The 19,744-nt window shown below is 34.5% G+C and overlaps 1 protein-coding gene across 1 annotated transcript in view; it reads left to right on the forward strand.

Moving 5' to 3' along the window:
• The window catches only part of DDX46 (DEAD-box helicase 46), a 33,329-nt gene extending 14,269 nt beyond the window's left edge, over positions 1-19,060 (forward strand). Inside the window, exons 14-24 of the mRNA XM_034403847.3 lie at positions 1,492-1,574; positions 1,987-2,151; positions 3,606-3,768; positions 3,860-4,053; positions 5,781-5,918; positions 7,021-7,170; positions 7,402-7,602; positions 8,986-9,204; positions 11,356-11,500; positions 15,092-15,165; positions 16,332-19,060. Coding sequence (XP_034259738.1) covers positions 1,492-1,574; positions 1,987-2,151; positions 3,606-3,768; positions 3,860-4,053; positions 5,781-5,918; positions 7,021-7,170; positions 7,402-7,602; positions 8,986-9,204; positions 11,356-11,500; positions 15,092-15,165; positions 16,332-16,379 — 1,580 coding nt within the window. The 3' untranslated portion in view covers positions 16,380-19,060. The remainder of the gene's footprint in view (positions 1-1,491; positions 1,575-1,986; positions 2,152-3,605; positions 3,769-3,859; positions 4,054-5,780; positions 5,919-7,020; positions 7,171-7,401; positions 7,603-8,985; positions 9,205-11,355; positions 11,501-15,091; positions 15,166-16,331) is intronic.
• The last annotated feature ends 684 nt before the right edge of the window (positions 19,061-19,744 follow it).

The raw sequence follows: 19,744 nt of genomic DNA on the forward strand, positions 1-19,744 counted from the left end.
CAGTTAGTCTTCTGGTTTCCAGTACACACATGTGCACCGGCCAGCTGGTCTTCACGGGTACCGGAAAACGGCCAAAGAACAGGCTGTTTTTCAAGCTGTTTTCAGGCCAAAAACGGCCCGGAAAACGGCCAAAAAACAGGCATGTGCGCACTGGCCAGCTGGTCTTCGGGTTTTCAGCATGCACACATGTACATGCAAGTGCATGCACATGCCTCCTGGTTTGGGCACTCAGTGCCGAAAAGGTTCGCCATCTCTGGTATAAAGTAATAGAAAGCAGGCCTGTTGTGGATTGTAACTTCTTGTTTGTTCTAGAAATGACTCTCGGCTCTCTTTATATGCAAAAGTAGTCAAGAATGTTTTCTCTACTCTCTAGCTCCATCAAATATTAGAGCAATAGAAACCCACAGTAGAAATCTGTAATTCTTTCCAGTTTAAGGGTTCATGGCTTCTCAAGTCAAATCCTCAAACTGCTTCCTACTGTTTAAAAAAATAATAGAATTAAGTTCTAAAAGAAAAGCATTTATGTATGTTAAATATGCATGTATATGCTCTCTTCTTTACCATACAGTATAAACCAACAGGGAGGAAATACAAAGTACATTAAACAGTGATGGAGAATCACTGATGTATGTGCATTGTGCTTTTGGACACAAAATTTATTATAGAATTGCTGATTCTCAAACAATTAAATGGGGCTTAGGTACACTTTATATCAGCACCTTTGGAAATCTTTAGTTTAAATTTTTAAAAATCTTTTTGGTCTAGACTCTAGATCATTACACAAGGCAAAGATGTCGTTTGCATGGGTCTATTTATCATTGTGTGTATCAGATAACTATTCTTAAGATTAAGTTCATTAACTTTAAGCTATATTTGTAGATGAGAAAAAAAATGTGCAGTTCTGTTTATATTAGTATGATGGTAGTTTCTGTGAATAGGTTCTGTGAACCCGTATGAGACTTTCTGCTTAGAAAATTTGAGATAAAGCATTCCTGACGAGTGTAATTAAATTTTGAATCATAAGTATTTCCAATAATGATACTAAGATTTTGTAAGGTTTCTTCAGTTATCACTTGAATTTTGCTTTCCACACATGCGCTGTAATCTCTAATATGTTTTTTTCTAGGTGGCGCTCACAGATAATGGCTGATGTGGCTCGTTGCTTCACCTTAGTCTTAGTTTTATGATGTGTTTTGGTGAGGGCTGTTTTCTGAATTTTGCAGGTTCTTCTGGCCCTGTACTGATATACAAGAGAAGTAATTGACAAAATAATGGGCCTTGTGCATCAGTACACAATTGCCAAAACATTTGCCAGTACAAGAGATAAGGCACTTAGTGAATTGTTTTTTTAAAATAAATAAATGATTAAATCTTTGTTTAGACTCTAGTCAGAATATGTACCATTTTATTTATATAATTTACGATTATATAATTTTATAATTTTTTAGATTTATTCTTGTTTTCTTTTGTTGTTTTCTCTCCTTTCTATAGGTCGGGTGACAAATCTTCGGAGAGTGACATACGTTGTCCTTGATGAAGCAGATAGAATGTTTGACATGGGCTTTGAGCCTCAGGTAACCAGAAGAATGACTAGCTTTTACAGATTTCCTAACAAAGGCTTACATAGTATATTTCATGTTCTGCTCTGTGATGGCATAGCTATTGATTACTAGAATGTTATTTTTGTCTAGTAAATGTTTAATCTCCAATCTAAGTACCAAAATGGGCATGGAAGAGTCCACTTGTCTGATACTACTTACACTACATTGCTGTCTGTTATCCAATTCATTAAATTAGGTACAAGATTATACAGAGCCAGAAAAAAGAACAGGTTTTACCTACTAACCACTTGTAAATATCTTAGTAGTAGATAATTGCTTATTGCTGGTGTGAACACTGAATATTGTAGGAGAATTTCTTTCCACAGGAAAGCAATAAGTAGCTGATTTGGGAAATTCACTATTAACCCACTTTTGTTCACAATAGGTTATGCGCATTGTAGACAATGTGAGACTTGATCGCCAGACCGTGATGTTTTCTGCTACTTTCCCTAGAGCCATGGAGGCTTTAGCTCGCCGTATTCTCAGCAAACCAATTGAGGTCCAAGTTGGTGGCAGAAGTGTTGTCTGTTCAGATGTTGAACAGAGAGTGGTAAGATGTAGAAATGTAATCTTTGTCTTCCCTGTCTTAATGACAGCCTTCAAAGGATAGCTTTAGAACAAAGTTATATATCCAAGATACCTTTACTTGTAAATATTTTGCAGGCATTGACTTCTGAAATGTATTAATTGTATAAAGTAGAGAATAATTCTTGTTTTATGTGTCTTTGATGAGACAGTTCATCAAAACACTAGTGATAACATTTATTTTCCTGTGTTGCAGAGTGATAGCACTTATATACAATTTTTATTGTAAAGTTTGTCCAATAATCTATTGTGCTAAAAAATTCATACAGTACAAAGGAATCCATAAAGGAACATATTCAGATTGGAACTGGCACTTCACTATCACAAAGTACCAGATTCAAAGAAGACTGTGGCATTATCAAAGAAAAAGTTAAATTCAGGGCTATTTTTCTAAATATTATCCATAGCTATTATTTATCAGTTTAGAGTCAGAAGCCAGAATTTACATTTTAGGTGATCTGAAATACAGTTTAAAGCTTGTTTTTTTTTTCACTAGTAGCCCATAGTGACGTTTACATAGTAAATAGTTTAAAAATTAGAGATAATTCCAGAAATTATTTCAAATATGCTGTGGATGGCCAAAATACAGGTTCAGTAGTTTCATGGGCTAATACATTTGGCCAGGATGTTGAGTAAGGTTGGTTAAACAATCAAATTAATGTAGATTTGAATAATTTCTGTGTCTTTGTTTTAGTATAGTATGCAGTTATAGTTTTAATTGGAGTTTTTTTTTTTTAATTTGATTTATATGCCGCCCTTCTCCGGAGACTCAGGGCGGCTTACAATGTGTTAAGCAATAGCCTTCATACTTTTCTATATTTATACAAAGTCAGCTTATTGCCCCCACAAACTGGGTCCTCATTTTACCTATCTTAGAAAGGATGGAAGGCTGAGTCAACCTTGAGCTTGGTGAAATTCGAACTTACAGTAATTGCAGACAGCTGGTGTTAATCACAATGGTTTTAGTCTGCTGAGCCACCAGGTTAATTTAATTTAGATTAAGGTTAATTTAGATTTTGTATAGTTTTGACATAATGTGAGCTGCCTGGAGTTCCATGAGTGAAATGGCAGCCCTAAAAATAATTTAATGAGCAAACAAATATTTGTATGGGTTGGAACAGGTCTTTGACATGACCCCAAAATAATGGTATATCTTTGTAGTACTCACTTTGTACCTAGGCAGTCTTTTTTCCCCCAAAGACAAGAAAAATGAAGCTGAATCTTGCCCTGTTTGCTAGTTACAATTATAGATTATCTATAAAAAAAATAATGCTTTTTATTGTAAAAGTAAATTTTCACTGAACATTTACTACAATGTTTGAATCAGGTTTATTGCTATTATAGACCATACTAATATCTCCAGATGTTCCATTGGAGATAACTGTACTGTTTCCTTCACCAATTATTCCGGTCTTTCAGATTGTCATAGAGGAAGAAAGCAAGTTCTTGAAATTGCTTGAGCTACTAGGACATTATCAGGAAAAAGGAGCTGTCATTATATTTGTGGATAAACAGGAACATGCTGATGGATTACTGAAAGACTTGATGAGAGCTTCTTACCCCTGTCTTTCACTTCATGGAGGTAGTGGGCATTCCTCGTCTTTTAATTATTTGACAAAATAACTGAACCTTAAATGTTCATCAGCATCCTCTGCATATGTTTTCTTCTGCAGGTATTGACCAATATGACAGAGACAGCATAATCAACGATTTTAAGAGTGGAGTATGCAAACTGCTTGTAGCTACATCAGTAGCAGCTCGAGGTCTTGATGTAAAGCATCTTATGCTTGTAATCAACTATAGTTGTCCTAATCATTATGAGGATTATGTGCACAGGGCAGGCAGAACTGGGCGTGCAGGCAACAAAGTATGTAAATATTTTTTTCCACTGATGACTTAAAAGATAAAGTCCCATGCAGATGGGTTATTGCTTTGTTGATTTATATAATTTCTGAGCAGTCATTTGAATTAAAATTGTTTTATTAACAATAAAAATATGTTTATTTCCAATTAAACAGAGCAGTGGTGAATAATCTGAAGCCCTCAGACTGTGTGTGATCCTTGATTTAATGTTCTTCAGTCCATGGCTTAATTGTATTGACTTAGTGATTTGTACTTTACATTTTCAACTAAATAGTGATTTTGTGATTGAAACCAAATTGAAAACTGTTGACCATATGCTTAATAAGAATGGGCTGTAGAATTATAATACAGTTTGCATATAGATAAGATCAGAGGTGGTATTCAGCAGATTCTGATCAGTTCTGGAGAAGTGGTAGCGGAAATTTTGAGTAGTTCGAAGAACCGGTAAATACCACCTCTGACTGGCCACCCGAATCTATTCTCTGCCTCCCGAGACCTAGGTGATTGGGAAGAAATGTGGATTTTGCAGTATCCTTCCCCTACCAAGCCATACCATGCCCACCAAGCCACTCCCACAGAACCGGTAGTAAAAAAAATTAAATCCCACCACTGGATAAGATGCATGCACATACAAACATCCTTAGCGAATCACTTTAAGGATTCAGCTCTGTGAAATCTTGTTTGAAAACGTCCCCATTGAACAAGGGAGAACTAAGTTCTGGATTACACAAGCTGCAGGAGGAAAAAATGTTAATAAAATTTTATTTTTCCTCATTACACTTTTGAGCAACTGAAGATAGGTTTCACTTTTTCATTTACAGGATACGCATTCTGGATCATGCTCTGTATTTTGGCATTGATTTCAGGTTTATTTTTAAATCAAGTTTTTTAAAAAAAAGAATAAAAGTAAGATTAGAAATATATTATATCCTATTGTTTAAAGCTAAACATATTTAAACATTTCTGGAATGTTGCTTAATACTTCAGAAATTAATGCTTGTTTTCATTGATTTGTATTAGCATCAGAAATTTGCGATAGTATTAAGACTCAAGTCTTTATGCTGTGATTGTTTTTTTACTTTATTTGTTTGGTATATATTTAGTTATTTTGAAACCATTAATTAAATGCTGCACATCTTTCACACTGTCTTAAAATTTAGTTGACCTCACTGGCTATGTAAAAATATGAAAAACATAACTTATTCTTCTATGAACATTTTGCATAAAAATGGAAAAAAGAAAACTGATTTATAGTTCTGTTAAGCAGTATAGGTTATACAAAGAAGAGCAATATGTAACTTTAGAAAGAGAAATTCAAATATATTTCTACTTATAACTGCTAAGAAGAATATTGGAAACCACTTCTTTATATCTTTTCTTTTCTTTTGAATTTTCTTCAGTTTTTTTTTTTCTTTCCTGGACCTTTTTTCTTTTTCTTTGGGTTTTTTTTTGTACTAGTTGTATTAGTTTTTATCTTGTTTAAAAGTTTCAATACAAATTAGTGTGTGTGTGTGTGTGTACATGTATTTAAATTGACCGATGATCAGACATAACTATATAGGTTGGTATGGAACTTTTTCTTTGAAAATAGAGAAAGATAACTGATTTTGAAGAAGGAAATCAGACTTTGCAAATTCACCCCAGTGTAGTGGAAACTTCACAAAAAGAAAAATAACTTGAAATCAATGTCTTTTCAGTTATATTATGTTTATGCTTAATATTTTATTACAGGGTTATGCCTATACTTTCATAACTGAAGATCAAGCACGGTATGCTGGTGATATAATTAAAGCTTTGGAGTTGTCAGGTACCACAGTTCCTCCTGAGCTAGAGAAGCTTTGGACTGATTTCAAAGATCAGCAGAAAGCTGTGAGTTACCCATTTTATAATTGTTGGTTTCAGATTGCTTACTTAAATCCTGTTTATGTTTATGTATGCAAACAACAGTTCTTAAACAGAATAGTTGGGTGCCTTAGGAGTACAGTTTGTACCTTTTCAGATTAATTGAAGGAACTCTTGTGTAAACAGTGTACTCTGATCACAGAAGGCCTGTTCTACACATTGTATTGGAATGGATTATGCTAGAACTTTGGGGTGATGCCTTTTTTTTTAATTTCTAGGAAGTTGTCTTCATGTGGGAGCACCCAAGAATGGTAGCTCCTCTGGTAACTCATAAATCATTGTACATCATTAAACTACATTTAGTATTAACAGCTGACTTCTCATTTTCCCCAACACTCTCTTTAAGTTTTCCTGGTCTGGTCTTGAGAAGGTTCTTTAGTCCTTGAAGAGTAATTGGGAGTATGAATTTGTTCAACTAATATATGTTGTTCTTTGAATGATGGTTACATTTTTGAACATAACTTAAAATCTCTTAAAATTCCAGTTTGAAATATGCTGTTTTAGTTTTGTGGTAGATACTAAATTCTCACATTTCTTTATCTATTTAATAATTGGACTTCAGGAAATTAATACTGAGGTACTGAACAGTTTTTTTCAAGATGTTCATCTGTATCCCAGTTGGGAGATTGTTAGGAATCTGCCACATAGGCAACTGATCCAAACCAGACATAACAAACAGATGATGTGAACTAGTCAAGTTTCCAGCAATCATTAATCAATAGTTCCCAGGAAACCTCTAATCACCAACCAATCCTCTGAGTTCATATCTTACAGTCTACAAATACTGCAAGGCAAACCCTTGTTTCTATGGAAGATTCTCTGGGATGCAGTGCAAAATATTGGCAGAAAATCTCATCAGTACTTCAGTATTCATCTCCCAAAGAATCCGATTTACTAAGTATGGAAATCCAACCTGGTATCAGCCAAGGTACCACATACCCTAAGGTACCAAGGTACCACATTTCTCTAAAATGGCATATTAAAATATCTTACATGTTAAAAAATTTTGCCAGTAAACATTTAGAACATTTTTATCTTTGGTGGCTGACTTTTGATTATGTGTATATAGGAGGGGAAAACAATTAAAAAGAGTAGCGGCTTCTCTGGTAAAGGATTCAAGTTTGATGAAACAGAAGAAGCTTTGGCTAATGAGCGGAAGAAGTTACAAAAAGCGGCACTTGGCTTGCAGGATTCAGATGATGAAGATACAGCGGTTGATGTAAGTATTTCATACATTTCTTCATACATGCCACAAAAATCAACCACAATTATTTCTACTTTCTTATTTACTTTCAATGTTTTTTTAGCAATTTTTATTTTGGATGATTTTTCAGGTTAGTACTTGAAAAAGAAATCAGTTGGTTAGGTATCTAAACCATTAGCATGTTGCTTCTAATCATTTACTATGTTAACCCTAAAAATATGAACTTTCACTTTTCTTTTTTATTAGATTGACGAGCAGATTGAAAGCATGTTCAATTCAAAGAAAAGAGTGAAGGACATGGCATCATCTGGTGGTTCATCTAATGTTCCTGCCCCAACAGCAGGAAATGCAGAGAAATTAGAAATTGCTAAGAGATTGGCATTGAGAATCAATGCACAGAAGAATCTTGGAGCCGAGGCACAAGTATTGGTCTCTTTCCAGTTTAAGGTCATCCTCTTCTACAAATCAATTTTTATAGTTTTTATGTTAAATGCTTTATGTCTTGCTAAGTTTATATAGTACAATCTTCACAATCTGGACAGCTGTGCAGACATAGACATTAGCAGGAAAGAGGGATGAAACACTTTTATTTATTTCATTTAAGAAAAAATTGTTGCACTTGAATTAGAAACCCAATTTGAATTTGTATTCAGAAAAATATGAATCAGTCCATTATAAATTATAAATTCCTCTTAACTGTGTACGTGATGCACGAAATTATCACAAATAATTCAAAATATTTTGAATAACATCTGTGTAATGAAAGTATTTAGTATAATAGCAAAACACCATCTAGGTATTTGGGTTGGTAGCAGTATAGAAGCTATAGTACATTAAATATAGATAGTATTCACAAACTTGTATATGGGGAATCCAGATAACTGAAATTTTATTATGTAATTTTATTACAAAAGCAGTGTTCCCCCTGGTTGATTCTGCCCAGCTCAGAACACGTGTGATGTTTCCTAGATTGTACATTTCTAATGGCCCCACACGAGATTTGTTATGTGTCCTATGCTGTGCCTGTTTTTTCTTGCCTGAAAAAAAAAGCCAATTTGAATGCAGTAATTATCTACAGCCCTCCAGATAATTTCTAGAGGCATAGTAATGTTGTCTGTTATAGCAAAAACAACAAAGACTCTTGTAAAGGCTAATACATTTATTTTAGTGAAGTAGATATCATCTCTGCCAGAATAAATTGGTTGGTCTCTAAGGTATTGCAAACCCTTTTCTTGTTTGTACAACTGGTAATTTATTTATAATAAACCTTTTGTTTTATTTCTGTTTTCCTATCTATTTGGAGACTGGGAAATAAGATAATTGGAATAGAAATAAGAGTTGCCACTTGTTGCTAAAAATGTTATATGAAAAGTTCTGAAATCAGGTTTCTGATTTGAAACTATCATTGTGATTACAATAAGAGAAGGGAGACAATTGACTTTTCCAAATTTGCCCGCTCTTTACATCTTCCTTCTCGGTACTAGAAAGCATGTGGGAACTGATGCTATGACTGCAATATGAAGCAGCAATCTGCTTCCTATTCCCATCTGCCAGCATTGACAGATCGGTGACTGAAGTATCATACTTTAAAATCACAGTGATCTTTGAATAATTAAGAGACTGAGACATTGCGAAGGCCTTTATTTCTGCAAGCAAAGTCATATTAGCATCCCCTTAGGTAGTATCTATGTCCAGCTTTATTTGACAAGCTTTTCATTTCTCATTTTGTTCAATTGCTTTATACATTTATACCAAAATCTTGATATATTAAATTGCAAGCAGTATGTTTCTGAAATTAGGTTTTTTTTTATTTTAAATACCTTATTTCAGGATGTGATGCAGCAAGCTACAAACGCTATCCTGAGGGGTGGCACAATTCAGGCTCCAACAGTTTCTGCAAAAACTATTGCTGAGCAACTCGCTGAGAAGATCAATGCCAAGCTCAATTATGTGCCTCTCGAAAAACAAGAGGAGGAGAAGCAGGAGGGTGGACAAAATGAATCTTTTAAGAGATATGAGGAAGAACTGGAGATCAATGATTTCCCTCAGGCAAGGATTGCTTTTCTCATTTTCATTTAAATTGCAGAGGTTTTTAATTGCTACCGCTCTTCTTATAATAATGTTTTTCTGCTCCCATGTAACTAACTTTTTTCTGTTGTGTTTCTGTTGCTTGTTTGTATAATTCAGTTGCACGTTTAATTTTTAATGAATGTTGATTATAATCACATTGCATTTTTAAAAGCTTAGTATCAGAATAAAAATTGAGTTGTAAGGCAGTACTAACTATAGTCACAATACTGCCTTTGGGTCTTCCTCCTGCCTTTCTAGATGTATCATGATTGAGTTAATCCAGTAACTATCCAACACCATCTCTGATATGACATAGATTTCCTACTGGCAAAGAATATGTGATGAATCCTCAAAAAAATTGATCTTTTAATGATACTGAACAACCTGCAATATTCCAGGATAAAAAAGAGATTGCATCATCATTCAGGGCCAGTCACATGGCTTGATTTTCACAAGCTAGTGATGTAAAATCATTGTGATGACAGGGAACCAGGTCTCTGCCAAGGCTTATCTCATACACATCCTGCATCTATGCCTGGGGATCTTGGCTAGGTAATCAAAATTAGCACCATCCAATGAGGGTTGCCTTGAAGGATCTTTTATTTAATCAACAGTTCTGCAACCAGCGTCACTAAATGAAGAAAACTTCTCAGTTTTATGGATAGCCTGACACTGTCCCTTATGCTGTCCTGCTGGCTAATGAAGGTCTGCAGAGCTATATTTTGGAGGAGGATGTCCTGCTATTCCCTTCACTACTGAGGGGAAATCATCTGTGTTAGAGTTGTTATTTGCAAATTGTATAGAGTCACACAGGTGAAATGAGTGATATAAAAATTAAGTGGATGGGTAGATGGATTGGATTGGATTGGATTGGATTGGATAGATAGATAGATAGATAGATAGATAGATAGATAGATAGATAGATAGATAGATAGATAGATAGATAGGAAACAAGAACTGTAAGTGGTTCAGCAGTTGTACTTCAGTTTCCTTCAGATTTTCTAACTTATATTGCCCTCTACTTTTCCTCATAACAACAATTCTGTGAGGTGGGTTGGGTTGGGCTGAGAGAGAATGTGACTGGCCCAAAGTCATCCAGCTTGCTTTCATGGCTAAGGCGGGACTTGAACTCATGGTCTCCTGCTTTCTAGCATGAGGACCTAGCCACTAAACCAGACTGGCTCTCAATAAGCTATCATCCTAAATAAAATATGGAGAATGGTGGAGTATTTGAAAGACAAAAAATTCTGTTTACAATGAGGGGCACTTGGATGTTATTCAACAGCACATAAATCAGTTTGGTGATATTGGCAGTGAAAATGTTGTCCTTGGAAATTAGAATTGCTCTCCTAGAATTCCAGCTACCAGTGTTATATGTATTCAGAAAAATGCTGCAAGCAATCGGGTGTGTTTGTAGTATGCAATTTGGAGATGCTTGTGTAGCGTCTAAAGGAGCTTTGATATGTGAGTGGTCCCTACTCTTCACCTTTTTTAGTATTGCAAAATTATTAGTATGCACTCTTCATTACTCTGGCTCTTTATCAAGTTGTTTTACTTTAGTTTGCTTGCCCTTTGACAGCACACATGCTCAGAATATGGCCCTTAACTAGACTGTTGCATAAACTTTAATAGGAATACAAAGTCCAGTTTCATGCTTTCAAGCATGAAGCTCTATAGTGCCTTTTAACACTTCCAAATTGTGTTATTTGGCTGAAAGCTGCTTACATATATATATTATAAATAATAAATAAATAAATAAACTCTGCCTTTAGTAAATGAAACCCACAAAATCCTATGGGGGAAATTTTATTCTTTGAATGGAGATGAAGCAGTAAATAAATCACATGATAGCAGGGCATAGATGAACTCTGGCATAGAAAAAATGCTAAATGTTTAAAAGTTAGCTCAAAACAGTATTTCCAGAAAGATAAATGTATTAAATCCAGCTTTCTTAACAATTTTCATAAAATGCATGCATATGGATCTTAATTAGTTTCCCCAATGAATAGAACCTAAAAACATAGGTGCAGTTTAAGTATCTGATGATTTTATCATGCAACTTGAGGGAATTCATCATATTTAGAATTGCACATGACTTTTTTTTTTACTTTTTATCATTTTCTTTTGCAGACTGCTAGATGGAAAGTGACTTCAAAGGAAGCACTGCACAGAATAAGTGAATATTCTGAAGCTGCCATTACAATCAGAGGAACCTATTTTCCTCCAGGCAAAGAACCCAAAGAGGGGGAAAGAAAAATTTACTTGGCTATTGAGAGTGAGTATGACTAATATTTTTGAATATTAGAGTGAGTATGACTAATACCCTAACTTTCTGAGAAGGAAGTTAAGAAAGTTAACTTGTATCTTATATCAACTAGGACACCAAGCTTGAGAAAGAGCTTTAGGTGTGAAAAATCTGCAGCTGAACATTGCTTTGCATATTTCATGATTTACATGTTCAGTAAGCAGGTGTTCAGAACATTGTTTATGCTAAGTGCCCTCCCCACCAGCAAAAGGTCCACTGCTGCTAACCAGATTCTTAAAACTGTTGCTATGAAGAAAGAAAAGTAGCAAGTTGAGCAAAATAAACAATAATAGCTCTCCCTTGCAATCGTGCCCCAGATTCCATTTCCCTGTTGGTTAATCTTTTGATGATTCAGTTTGCTCTTTTAAAGAAAAGTACAGGGTATGCACAGATACAACAGAAACGGAGAGAGACATAAAGAGAGGGGGACAAAAGTCACAAAAACAGGCAGTTTTACATTTCAGCAGAACAAGCGTACACATTTGACTGCAAGAGAACTAACTCTGTTTTGTCATTTTTGTTGAAGCTCTGTACAGCTGGGCAAACCAAAGAATAGCAGCAGGGCATCGGGGTTTGGTTTGTTTGTTTTCTTCATTCTTGGCACTGGCTACATTTGCGATCTAATGAGGAACCAGTACCTTACATAGTGATTAATATTTTCTCAATTGTTGATAGAGAAAGATCATAGGGTTCATCTCTCCACTACCTACCTGCCCCAAACATGCCTATGAAAATCAAAATCCAGCCCTGCTGGCCCAATTGCTGAAATAATGCATGGTGCTTTAATCAGCAACTGTCCTTTTCATCTTCCTGTATCAGCCAAGTTACATTCCACTCATAAGAGTCTTAGGGAGCAATACATATCTTTTCCCAAGTCTGTTGAAAGATAACAGAATCTGGCTTCCTGCATGGGAGGCAGCTAGGGATTCAGCTGTCTATTTTTGCAGAAACTTGTTTTTGTCTAGAGTTTCCTTTTTTTCTGTCTCCTTTGATAGCTTATTAACAGATTGTTTTATTTCTAGCTTGGAACACAAGCTATTTCTAGCTTGGAACCTGATGTATAGGTTACTCTGTCTTGGTGTCATGAACCACAGTTTTTATCCTTGAAGTCTATGGTTTTTGTTCATTTTTGTCAATTCTGATTATTTTTTGCCTCTTGAGTAACTTGTAAGAGGCAATGGGGATATTTCTTACCTTTTTCTTGTACATTTCCTTGTTGCGCTTTAGTAAAATTATTTTTTTAAAAGGATAATATAGTGTAATGGCTGTTTATTAAAAGCAACCTGTTCCAGATACATTATGATTTATATTCAAATATGAATTTGATACAAGCAAAATAAATAACCACAGCCCACTGAACTCAATGGATTTGACTGCACCTTCCCCAGAGTAGAATTTGGCTGTAAATATAAAGAAACTGAACTTACCGAAACGGGGGAAATATTTTTGTGCTCATAAGCATGCATGTAATATTTTTCTGGTCATGTAATTTTTATTTTGAAAGCTTTATGGAATTGTTGCTTTTAATCTGCTTGGTTTAGTGCTTTATTTTTATGTTTCTTTTATTGTAAAGTGTCCAGAGTCAATTTTGAATTGGATAGTATAGAAATAGTGTAATAAATAGTGGAAGTGGCTATTTGGAGAAGAGATTTGGGGGATTTTCACAGCCATATGTGTGCGTGTGACACACACAGTCTATTTTATAGTATGAACTATAGCTTTTATGTTTTATTTACCCTCGAACGGAATTTAGCTCATGTTAATAGTATTCATTATCTTGATTTGGGTAGAATTTTCTATCAGTATTTAAAATGACCATTCAATAAAAACAAAAGTATGACAGAAAGCTATTTTGAAAACCTTAACAATTCTGAGAAAGTATCTTGCAGTGTTAAGATTAATTACATAGATGTTATTTTATGCTAGGGCAATTAATTTTCCCAAGGAGCCACATAAGAAATTAGGACTGTTATGGGATCCAAACCAAAAGTACATAGACACACAGGCATATATGTAAATTGAAAAAAAATAGCAGTTCCCTTCAAAATAAAAGCAATGCAGTTCTATTGCAAGCTTGATATATACTTATTTATCTTTGATTTCTAATTTCTGATTGACCTTAAGCGGGCTGGACAGGGACAACCAAAGAGCTGGATGTGGCTCTGGAACTGTAAAATACCCAGGTCTATTTTATGCAGTAGTACAGTGGTCCCTGACCTTTGCGGCTTGGCAGCCCAGCTGGGTGGAGGGGACAGGGGAACTGGGTGTGCAAGTGGCAGGTTGGTGCATGCATGCTCGCAGCCCTTACCTGAGTTGTGGGCTAGCATGCACACATGCAATTTGACTTGCACGAGTGGTGGTCCACCAGTCCACCGCTTATGTAAGTTGAATTGCACGTAAGTGAGCTCCGGCCAGCTGCTCTCACAGCCCAATTCTGAATAGGCCCTGGCTCAGTAGTGGGCCGCAGCCCAGAGATTGGGGATCGCGGCAATAGCATTCCCTTGAAATAAATGAAAATATTTTTAACCCATTGATAATGTACCTCTAAAATTATTTTTTGTAAATTGCAACCTTGCTATGTCTTGGTGGCAGGTTCATAAGCAAATTAGTATCTGTTTTCTTCTTTGGTAATGCCTGGTAGTCAATCACTTGGCTACAAGGTTTTTTAAAAAAAATATTCTAACAATTCTGCAATTGATTATTTTCTATGCATGTAACGACACATGTAAATTGATACTCAAGTAGTATAACAAGCATAAATTTATTTATTTAACAACCCTATGTGGTATGATAAAGAAACTAGAAAAGTCCAGTATTATAAGTTGTAATTATACAAATGTAATTAATACTAAGAGACATGGAAAAAGATACTGGAATGTGGATATGTGTTACAATGCATCCATCACCATCATTCCATAAAATAATAATCTGAGTAATTTTGGTTTAGGTTTATATGTATAAAAAGTATTTAATAGTGTCAATTAGTGTAACAATAACCATAAAACAGATTAGAATAAAATGAATAATCTTTTAGATTACTGCCCTAGGTAATTGGAATAATGAGTTTAGCTCTATTTGATGGACCAAGAACTAAGGGCTACACTCTCTTTGAACGTGAAATACTCCATCTTTCTGCTTTTAAAGGAGTCTGAATTTTTTTGGGCTTCCATGCTAAGGGAATGTGGAAAAAAAGTTGCCAGAGGTGTATAACATCAGAGAATGTGCTTTTTAAAGTTAAGGAGACTTTTAAAGCTGCATAAGAAACTTGGTACAACTGTTGCTTTATATCTGTTATTTATATTTACTTAAATGAGTCTATCCTGATGCAAAAGAACTTTTGATTATTTTATTTATCTATTTGTATGTTTGTTTGTATACTGTATAGGCTGCCTAACTCCTAACAACTGGCTAACTATTGTGAGATAGTACAAAATGTTACTAATCTATTTTAAAGCATACATTTAACATGCAATTTATGGATTATTTAAAAATCTTTAAGACTATTTAAGATTATGTTTAAATAATCAGATGTTTTAATGGGAGGTTGCTTTGCATTTCCAGGTGCCAACGAATTGGCTGTTCAGAAAGCAAAGGCAGAAATCACTAGGCTTATCAAAGAAGAGCTTATCCGATTGGTAGGTAAAATATGATTTCATGATTTCTGTGTGAAATGTGAAAAGGCATCCATATGTAAAAGCTCCCAGTGATTATATGCTCCAATACTAATTTTGCAAAACCTGCACTGGCTGCTGATCAGTTTCAGAATTCAATTTAAGATTTATTATTTTGATCTGTAAAGCCCTCCGTGGCTTGACATCTGAGTACCTGCAGGACCACCTGTTCCAAACAGAATCAGCTTGTAAGATTTTTGTAAGGAACAGTTATTTTGGCATTTCCAGTGGTTGAGGGAGGTTGAAGTAAGAAGATACTGTTTTTCTGTGATGATGCTGTTGCTTCGAAATTCTCTTGATTTAACACATTGCACCATTTTTACAGAATTTTTAATGACACAGTAACATAAATCTATTATAACATCTTAAATTTACTTATTCAATATTGCAAATCCTGAAGTCATGAAGTAATGAATTTCTACTTTACAATTTATATTAGCCACTGTTAGCAGCAAGATATCAAGAAAATTTTATTACAGGATGTCTTTTTTAAAACAAACATATTTTTCAATAGTTAAAATCTGGGAAGTTTTTTTAGAATTATGTTATATTTTTCTGTAAAAGTAGAGCAATTTTCTTTCTGTATATATTTATTTTAAGTAAAAATATGCTTATTTTATACATCATTGTATTTCGAATTCACATGTATAGTGCTATTTTGAAGGAGTCTTTATCTAATGTGATGATTCTGTAAGCAAAATAGCTTTAACACAGTTAAATGCTTATTGAACTTCATTTTATACTCCTTTCATAAGATTGCATTCAGAATTGTTTGAACAGAAGGATCCTTCTGATGGCAGAGGGATTTTCTGTATTGGAAGAAGAGGGCAATTTTTCCTAGTTTCTGCTTGCTCCAACAGTATTCCCCACCCCCAAATGCTAGTTCATATATAATAGTTTAAAGACGTTTCACCATTTAGTATGGATTTTCAAGACTATTGGGAGGAATTAATGAAAGCTGGATCCCCTGCTCTGCTTCACAATAATCCAATTTGTGGAAGGTCTGTTCTGTGCAACTCTGAATTAAACATGTGTTTTTGTTGCTTTTTATAGTCAGATTGACTTACTGTTCTCTTAATCATTATCAATTGCATCTTTGATTAATAACATACTCATTTGTTCTCTTGCAGCAAAATTCATACCAACCAACCAACAAAGGAAGATACAAAGTTTTATAAATATTTGGAGCAACTTTCTCTCTACTAGTTTCTCATTTGTGAAACATTTTTGTTTACCTTTGTTGTTTACTGCTTATTTGTACATTGCTTTTTAAAAATATTGTAATTTGATTAAAGATCAAGATCAAAATTATTTTGGTGGGGGATTGTTTTCTGCATATAGAACCACAGTTTCAAATGGGCATAATTATTTTTTTTAATTTGTATTGTTTTTCAACTTACTAAATAAAGTCAGTTAATAATCTTCATGAAAAGTATATAGTACAATCTCAGTTCAAAATATTTCAGGCAGGAGTGGGATGTTACAGTTGTTTCTTGCTCATTTTTAGGAAAGGAAAATTGATTTAGAATGAAGATTAAAATTTCCTCTGTTGTGTGTTAGATTTTTTCCCCCTCCTTTCCTCCACTTCCTGGTGATATTAAGAACTTTATGATCTTCTGGAATGTCATGTCAAAAGAGAGTTGAGTTGGCTGATGAATAACAGTATTACATTTTAGAAAACAACCAAGTAATACAAATGTATATTTAATTAAGAGGAATATTGTACTTCTGTAATATGAGAACTTTTTTTTTGGATAGAAAAGTATGGATTTAATCTAGCTCACTGCATAGATAGGGTAATTTATTTCTCCAGATTTTTTTTTCATGATTACATAATAATTACCCAAGCACCTTCAGCATTGATGACTGTTTTCTTGGAAGACAGCAACCTGTTTGAGCATCACATTTGATTTCAGACTACTAAACTGTCGGAACCCATATGAATTGTTACAAAATAACTTTTTCAAATTCCTGTAGTTTTAATTATAGTATTATTCTATAATTGGAGGTATCGGTAGGTATGTAAAAGTCCAGTTTGGAAATGTCCTATGAAAAAGCGTGCTCCTCTATACAAAAACCTATTTTCAATGTAAAATATGAGCAAAGTTCTAAATTTAAAAGCATGCAGACCATTCCCAGAAATTGGAAGAATGGGGGGGGGGGAGGAAATCTATGGCAATGGGGAGGAAATTATTGATAAAAGGAACTGCCAATTTCCAAACTTGCTTGTCTCACTATCCAGGAGAAAAAAATGGAAGGGAAGATTAATATTAGGTATTTATTTGCTCACTGGCTTTTAAAACTTTCTTTCCTTTAGATTTTAATTGAAGGAAGAAAATATATATAAATTCTAGGACTGTTCTAATTTTGTATCCCATTCCAAGTGCTGGGGTGTCTGAGGAATCTGGAAGTTGCAAACCATGACTCTCAAACTTTTTTGTCCCTATTACCTACAGGGCATTGCCAGTGTGGCAGCTTTTTCAGTAAAGTTTTCTGTCGCCAGTTCAGGTAGATGGCCCTGGGACATCCTCTCTAAAATGTCAAACTCATATTTTTCAAAACATTAAATTGAACAGATTGAGAATTGTTAACTGTTTCGTTTTTAGACAGTGACACCATTCTTTGTGGTATATTGTGGCTCTTTTATGTTTTTGTTTTAAAGCTAACATTTAATTTTGAAGTACTGGAAAGAGAAAAGTAAGAGTATGGTTTTGATTTGAAATACTCTTGTGTTGGGAAATTTCTTAGAAAAGCCCTGATGGCACTTCCATATAGGGAAAAATTAATTCTTACAATATTTAAAAGTGTGTTGCAGTGGTTTAGTTGTTGGCTAGGACCAGGGAGAAACGGATCAAATCCACTCTCAGCTGTAGAAGCTCAGTAGTGACTCTCCTTCCCCTTCCCTATCTTGTCTCTCACAACTCAATTTTCTTCACAGGGTTATTGTTAGGGGAAAAAGTTGGAATGGGACTATTAGGTATCTGCCTTGAGTTTCTGGAGAAGAAGTTGAATATATATTGCTTAACGCATTGTAAGCCGCCCTGAGTCTCCGGAGAAGGGCGGCATATAAATCAAATAAAAAAAAAAATGAAGCTAATCAGAAAAACACACTTGGTTTTAGAAGGAATGCAAGTCTTTGTAAAAAAAAATGTGTTTCACTATATACATGTTTTCTAACTGCTTCATTAAATAAATAGAATTGTCTAATTCTTTTCTGTACATATTGAATAAGAAAAAAATTATCCTGCTTTCATGGCCATGGACTATTATTTATACATAACCATTTCATTAAAGAAGTCTGTTGGTTTTAAAAACCTTCAGTGATAAATTTGTAAGCACTGTGGTTTAAGATCAGTCCAGTTCTGCTAATGGGAAGCTCTGATTCAGCAGAGATTCTAGTGAGATACAAGGAAGCATTTTTGCTAATTCTTGGTGCTTCAACCCGTCAAACCTCTTTCTCTCCAAATGTACTCCAAAGAATTGGAGAAAACTTTGGAACAATGTTTCAAATGGGGGAAGAAATTTGCAGAAAACATCTATTTTTCTGTTCACAGAATCTTCCACTGAATTAAAAATTTGGGAAAAGTGTTTTTAGAGCAGAAATAAATTTACTGTAGTCATTCTACTTATATACCGCTAAATCAACACAGACTCAATGGTTTACAGAACAATCAGCTTAATTGGATACAACCTGCGATCTAGAAACCTTAACACTATTTAAACTGTATTTTGTTTCATCATCTGCAAATGAGTGTTTGAATGCAAGACTGTTAAACTTTGTTTACTCAATTGATTTAGCCTCTTTGAATACTTTTTAAGTAGAAAAGTGGAATAAAAATATTTTAAATAAACATCAAAACGTCTGCTTACAGGAATTATTTGCATATTTATAAGAGCCACATCCAGTATGGAAATTTTATGTGCATAGTAAGGACAAGGGCTTCCACAGAAAGCTACTGGGTAAGGGCAAGGCGTGCAATTTTTTACATAAATTAAATCCCTGATTTTGGAATCTCCTTTACAATTGGTATTTTCTAACTAATCCCACTTGATTATATATATATCTTTTTGCCTCTAGTCCAGTCCCTTTCCCTGCTGTGTTTTGCCTAAGATTGTAACCCGGCAGACAAGACGATTAGACTTAGAAGCTTCTGTAGATACATTCTCATGTTATTCTGCTTCCCTTTACAGAGATCATTTGACTTGTTAAGCAGATTGTAAGAGAAATGGTGATGCCTGTGTGTGCACGCACATTTGTGATTTGTATGATCTATTTCTGCCCCACCTTTTAAGACAAGTTTGCTTGCTTACTTTTCCCAGTCACATGACTGAAAAGGAATGTGCTGCTCTTGTGATTATTTTTCTTGACCAAGTTCACTTCCAAATATGGTATCTGCTTAAACAACTTTGTATTCTTAAAGGGTAGATTTTTGTAGAAGAAATTCTAACTGCTGGTTCACCCTAGTTTAGGACAGGAAGAATGCCTTTCTGTTCAGCACAGTTAACTGAAAAAATATATTTTAACGATAGTTGGAAAAATATT

Source organism: Pantherophis guttatus, chromosome 2, assembly GCF_059756535.1.
Source record: "Pantherophis guttatus breed Tessera chromosome 2, ASM5975653v1, whole genome shotgun sequence".
Classification (NCBI taxonomy): domain Eukaryota; kingdom Metazoa; phylum Chordata; class Lepidosauria; order Squamata; family Colubridae; genus Pantherophis; species Pantherophis guttatus.